At 43.9% G+C, this 6,225-nt stretch overlaps 1 protein-coding gene across 3 annotated transcripts in view; it reads left to right on the top strand.

Moving 5' to 3' along the window:
- Nucleotides 1-643: 643 nt before the first annotated feature.
- Nucleotides 644-6,225, top strand: part of LOC147461891 (proline-, glutamic acid/leucine-rich protein) — a 93,657-nt gene continuing 88,075 nt past the window's right edge. Inside the window, exons 1-3 of one of the 3 annotated variants that reach the window (XM_086509357.1) lie at nucleotides 644-1,057; nucleotides 1,421-1,533; nucleotides 1,634-1,695. In XM_086509357.1, coding sequence (XP_086365483.1) covers nucleotides 1,498-1,533; nucleotides 1,634-1,695 — 98 coding nt within the window. In that variant the 5' untranslated portion in view covers nucleotides 644-1,057; nucleotides 1,421-1,497. Of the gene's footprint in view, nucleotides 1,058-1,416; nucleotides 1,534-1,633; nucleotides 1,696-6,225 lie in introns of all 3 variants that reach the window. The other 2 variants (XM_086509355.1, XM_086509356.1) reach the window with 2 other exon arrangements.

The following is a 6,225-nucleotide window of genomic DNA, read 5'->3' as shown; positions in this document are numbered from 1 at the left end:
TACACTTGTAGAATTTTATTCCTAATGCTATAAGAAACTGAAGGGCCTCCTTGTAGAACAATGTAGACCATGCCTTACTTGTAGGTATTTGGGACCACAATTTTAAGTAAAAGCAAGACATAGAAGCTCCACTCCATGAAAAATGAAATTCAAGCAAAATGCTTCCTATGAAGTAATCATGACATCAACTTCTTAGTTCGTTTAGTGTGGTGCTTTGTGGACATGCAATGCAATTAAGCATTACTCTCCACTCCATGCAAATTGAAAATAAAGCAAACTGATTGCTATGAAGTAATTATGGCATACTAGTTTTAAAACTAGATAGCGCGAGAGATCCAACCCCCCGTCCATATATGACAAGGGACGCAAATGAAGGGATCAACGATGCAAACACCTTTGTGAGGATCTCGAGGCACAATGGGTCTAATAAAAAGACCTATCCACCGAGTCAGAGCTCCACTCACACCTTGCCTCAAGATTCAAACGAGCAACCTCGAACGCCGAGTCTGTTCGCCTTGCCAACACACATTTGTTGAAAGTCTGTTTCACTGTTATCATTATATGCATGAGTATGCGCGATAGATGATGTGGCCACTCATCCAAGGGCGAATATCATGCCCACGAAGCTTTAGTCTGTCGATCCCTTGAGCTTGTCCCGTGTCGAGCACCCCCCCGGGGGGCTTCCCCAAAAAAAAAAAAACAAAGCCAAAACCCAAATTCTCCCGGGAAGATCACTAGGTTGCAATTTGAAAGGTTGCTCATGACTCATTCTTGTCTTGGCCAAGACACCGTTAGGCAGGGAGCAATGGAGTTTGAAGAAGGCCTTCATGGTCTGTACGATGCGCGGCTCAAGCTTCGCTTACTGTCCTTGGTCATGGCAAGCCACCTACCTGATGACAGGCAGCCACCCAAATCGCCTTCAGAGCTCTCCATTGCTGTCTCCATCATTCGGAGACATCATCTGCTCTGTGAAGATCCTGGAATGACCTCTGACGCCCACAAAGCTGCTGTGGACTCATGGGTTGATCGCTTAAGCCTCTTGCTCTCAAGCACCATGGTACGTTGAATTTTGTGAGCATTTTTCCAACCTAGCGGGTGCCCCACGTCTTCATTCAACACTGTGGACTTTGAGCTGGTGTTTACGAAATCTCATTAATATTGAGTAATGCTACAACTACCAGTTAGTTGTTTTGTATGCCCATAAAATAGACCACTTTTATGCTGGAGCAACTTTAAATTGAATTTATGTAACTCGCAGGCCACGGGTTAATAGAGATTGTTCCTTGGGTATCATGAGTTAAGGCGGCAGCTGCATGGTGGATTTTGTGATTAGAATTTTTGTTCAGTCAACTTGTGCTGGTGTCTTTTTTTGGGTGGGTGCTGTGTTTCTAATACTTGGCTTGATGGCCACATCAGACAGAAAAATGCTGGGCTGGAGTTTGTCTTCTTGGAGTAACTTGCCAAGAGTGTACTCGCCAGCGGTTTTTGGACCTGTATATGTCTTGGTTTCAGAAGATAGTGCTTCACTTAAAGGTTTTGATTCTCTTCTATAAAAGATTATATGTTTGCTATTTGGTAGCACCTGCAACTGATTTTGCATTTTTTGAACTTGGTGTTTGAACTACAATTGCAGCCTACAGATCCTTTATTTGTGCGAGGAGCAGCATTCGCTTCACTGACCGACCTTCTAATTAGGTATGTTTGGTCGAAGATTGGCAATTATTTGGAATTTTGTAAATTACTCACTTGGTTTTTGCACAAGCAGTATATCCCTTGATGTCTATAAAAAAGAGCCCCATTTATATCTACCACATAATTTGTCATGTACGTGCTTTTGGAAACACCATGTACTTAACACGTGAATTTTAGCTAATTTCGTGAGTGAAAGTTTATTTCTACTTGATGATTTTGAGCACATGTGAAAGTTCTATAGCGACAATGATAGAATGGGTTGTTGTGACCAGGCAAAGTTAGTACACATGGCTGCTACATTGTACTGCATATGTTAAAATTTTCTTATGTTATGATTTCCAAGCGATCTATGTCGCATCTATCAAAAGCGGCAGAAGTGGCAGTAGGATTGCTGAAAACAGCGGCACAGGTGTGTATAGACCTTGTCTCAACAATGAGAAGCGGACATCTCTTCCGAAAATAGCATTGTTGGCCATCCTGGAACAGCGTGAGCAGCTGAAGTGATATATGGGGATAACGCAAGATGAGTGCTCAGTGCGTACTCAAGGTTCCTTTTACTTTATACAAAATGTGCAATAAACTAGAGAGAGAAGAGTGATATTGTGAGAGAAGGTTTTGTGAGTGATAGAGAGAGAAGAAGATTCACACCGGATGGGGTCCCAAACCCCCCTCCAAGGGCCCCCCTCTTTATCGCTAGAGAGGTTTTGCTTTAGATTTCACAAATGCTGATACAATGGTTCTATATTGTCACATGCACATCTAACCTTGTAGACAAGCTGTAACTCCTATTTCTAGGACAGCCTAGGAAGTGTTCTGGCACCCTTGTGAGCTTGTACACAGGACGTGCATGTCTAGGCACTTTAGAGTAGTTGCATACCCTCTGATTGCACATGAGCACAACCAGTGTCTGCTAGGTGTATGCACTCGAGAGAGTTCCCATACAGTTGCATCAGTACCCGGCCTAGGTATTTATCTGCATGCGAAGCACCTCTTATAAGTGCGTTTATTAACTCATTAATACGTGACATTTAGAAATCGTGGGAGTTTTAGTTGCATTGTCCGACCCAACTTTAATTCCCTATATAAGTGACCCTAGGGGTCACTTCTCAAGCATAAGTCAGTACCCTCATTACAAGCACTAGGTACTCGTAGCACGTCAGCATCTTTGTCGATTTTGCACTAGATCAGTCCATCAACTACAGTGTTTTCAGTTTTCAGCCATAACCTCGCTGCACTGTCATAGATCTAGCCATCAATACTAATGTTTTCGTTTATCAGCCCAAGACAACAGATCAGCAAGTGTTTTCATATTCAGCCCTCAGATAAGCCAATGTTTTTCAGTTCATCGTCGACGTCGGTCGTAGCAAATTGGCCCATAGCCTCGTCAAGCTTGCAGATCCCATTCAACACCCCTAGGCTTTGCATTTTTAGCCCTTAGCCTTGCAGATCTAAGCATCTACAGCAAGATCCCATCAGCATCTCAATATCTAGGACCATTGTATCAACATTTGTGCAATCTAAAGCAAATACCTCTCTAGCGATAATGGGGGGGGGGGGGGGGGGGGGGCTTGGAGGGGGGTTTGGGACCTCATCCGGTGTTAAGTCTCTCTCTCTCTCTCTCTCTCTCACACACACACACACATTGTAACAGACTTGGACACTCCAAGTCAAGAATCTATTGCGACATCACCAAATAACCACTTCAAAACAGTTCACAGTTCACAATTTTTTCGACACTGGCCCGGCGGAGTTCCGTGCCTAGAGTTGTTGGCCCCAAAGACTGGCGCCCTTTTGGTTTTTTTTTTTTGTATTAATCTGAGTTCAAAGTACAAGAGTGCGGGTAGGCGCTCACACTCAGACTCTGCGTCCAGATGCTCTGAGTTGTGAGGCCTGCTCACATATTTAAAGGTTACAAGGGATGCCATAAGCAGAGCCCAAAAGCTGAGAATCAAAAGCTTTTAAAAAATAAGGTAAAAGCTTTTCTCTCACAAGCGCTCTTGAGCATTATAATAAAGCAATTAAAAAAACTCTCTCTCTCTCTCTCTCTCTCTCTCTCTCTAAGTCCTTGTGTAGGAATCCACACAGCCACAACTTTACTCAAAATAAAGCAATATCGAAAGCTGCGCAAGGATGAAAAGCAAACTGCCGCAAAGGTCCTGCTTTTTGTACGCTCAGCCAGTGTGAATCGCGGCGGGTGCCGTACAACATGCCACGTCATCATTTTGCGCTCACGCCAGGGCTGTTCATGCCACAAAAGGGTGTGTGTATGTATACTGGGCACGCCACGTCACTGGGTTGTGACATACCCCCCTCTTGAAAGCATTGTAATCGCCCTTGATAACGCCTGCAAAACAAATAGAAGCCATAAACTGCCTTAGCAGACACCGATTGTTAGTACCTACACACTAAGAACACACATCTAGCACATGCACTAATCGACAGTCACATCACACGACATCACACGACATCACAAGACATCAGTAGACATCACAGGACATCACATGACATTCAACATTCATTCGGATCTTAGACCATGATTTATCGGCAATGTGGCTAGCAATCGCATCTAGATCCACTCAGGATCTCAAGGATGCCCGATTGACTAACCTCTATTGCAACCATGTCTATTCGAGATCATTTAGACCAAAATGCTACAGTCATTTCGCCTATCAGTTCCTGCACTTAAAAACAAGTCAAGAACAAATCAGTTTCATACTCAGGAATTCCAGTTCATAAAGTCATACATCAGAATACTGTCAGCTCTCAGTATCCCTGAAGCTCAAAGAGACATCAGTGACTCTAGTAATCTAAAATCAAGGCATCTTTTGGCAAAGGAGCGGAGTAACTCCCCTCTTGTGCATCCCACTGCACCAGATCTGCGGCCAAGCTGAATTCTGGGTTTCATTTGGAATAGACTATGCTAAACCAAAATCTTCAAGGTAAAGGTTCACAATCTGAGGAGGTCCTTCTCCTCCATCCACTTCCCATCCAATGTAGGATAGTTCTTGAATTTTACCAAGAACCGCCTTCTTACTTTACCCTTATTCTTTGTGTTCTTATGTGCCAAAATCTGTTCAGGAACAAGGATCTCCTCGTTTTCCTCCACTTCGGGTTGCTCATCGGGCTCCCCATCATCAAGCACATCACCTTTGAAAGGTTTCAAGAGACTCACATGAAATGCATTGTGAATCCTCCAAGTGTTAGCCAGTTTTAGTCGGAAGGAGACATCATTGATCTTTTCAGAGATCTGGAAAGGTCCGTAGTATCGCATACTAAGCTTTGGAAAAAGCCTCTCGTTTCCCTTTTTCTTTCTCAGGCGTGCCTTCTCAAAACGTAAGACCACCCAATCATCCTCCTTCAATTTCAAGTCGCGACGATGGCGATCCGCTGCCTTTTTCTGTCATTCTTGAGATTTCTGCAAAGCCTCGCGGACCTTGGCAAAAGCCGTGTCTAAGTCGCACGTATACTCATCAGCTTCAAAAATCTTATCTTTTGTGCTTAGGAAGGGTGGAACCTTCGCAGCACCTTCAACAATCTCAAATGGCGCCTTCCCCGTCGAAAAGTGTATCGTGTTATTGTAGGCAAATTCCACCAAAGGTAGATACTTTTCCCATTGAGTCTTTTGATCCGAGATGTAAGACTTAATAAATCTAAAACCACTGAATTGGCAATCTCAGATTGCCCGTCAGTTTGCAAGTGGAAAGATGACAAGAATTGCAACCGCGTGCCAATGTTCTCCCAAATTACCTTCCAAAACAAACTCATAAATCTGGGGTCCCTGTCGGAGACAATCGTCTCAGGCATGCCATGTAATTTGAAAATCTGGGCCACAAACAGTCTCGCTAAGTGATCCGGCTTGATTGTTTTCTTTATTGGAATGAAATGAGCCTGCTTGCTAAATCTGTCAATAACAATCCAGATACCATCGTGACCACTCTGTGTTCTCGGGAGATCAAAAATGAAATCCATTGCAATACTTTCGCAGGGGCGGGTGGGTATGGGCAAAGGCTGTAACAATCCCTGTGCTTTATGCCTGTCAAACTTGACCTTCTGGCATACTAAGCACCTGCGCACAAACTCGTCCACATCCTTCTTGAGTCTCGGCCATAAGAAGTATCTCTCTACTCTTTCATGGTGGTAGTAATGTTGCGATGACCTGTAAAAGGCGGACAATGGTATTCAGTTATAACCTTTTCCCTCAACGGCTGTGTAACGCACAACATGGTTTTCCTCATCAAGTAGCCTTCCTGAATGGAATATCCCGCTACTGTCTCCCCATCCCGTGTCCGTGTGAAAACGTTTGCAAAATCTGGATCTGTGGCATACTGGTCGACCATATCCTCGAAGCTCCTATGATGTATCGCGGAAATAGCCAGAACCAACGGGTACCGAGATAAAGCATCTGCCACCAAATTCTTTTGTCCATGAACATGGACAATCTGAAAGTAAAACTGTGACAAGATGTTCGCTCACCGCATCTGCTTTTCCGATAGCTGCCTCTGTGACAAAAAGTAGCGTAAACTTTGATGGTTT

Source organism: Adiantum capillus-veneris, chromosome 3, assembly GCF_014529385.1.
Source record: "Adiantum capillus-veneris isolate H3 chromosome 3, ASM1452938v2, whole genome shotgun sequence".
Classification (NCBI taxonomy): domain Eukaryota; kingdom Viridiplantae; phylum Streptophyta; class Polypodiopsida; order Polypodiales; family Pteridaceae; genus Adiantum; species Adiantum capillus-veneris.
This window is presented reverse-complemented; position numbering and strand designations above follow the sequence as displayed.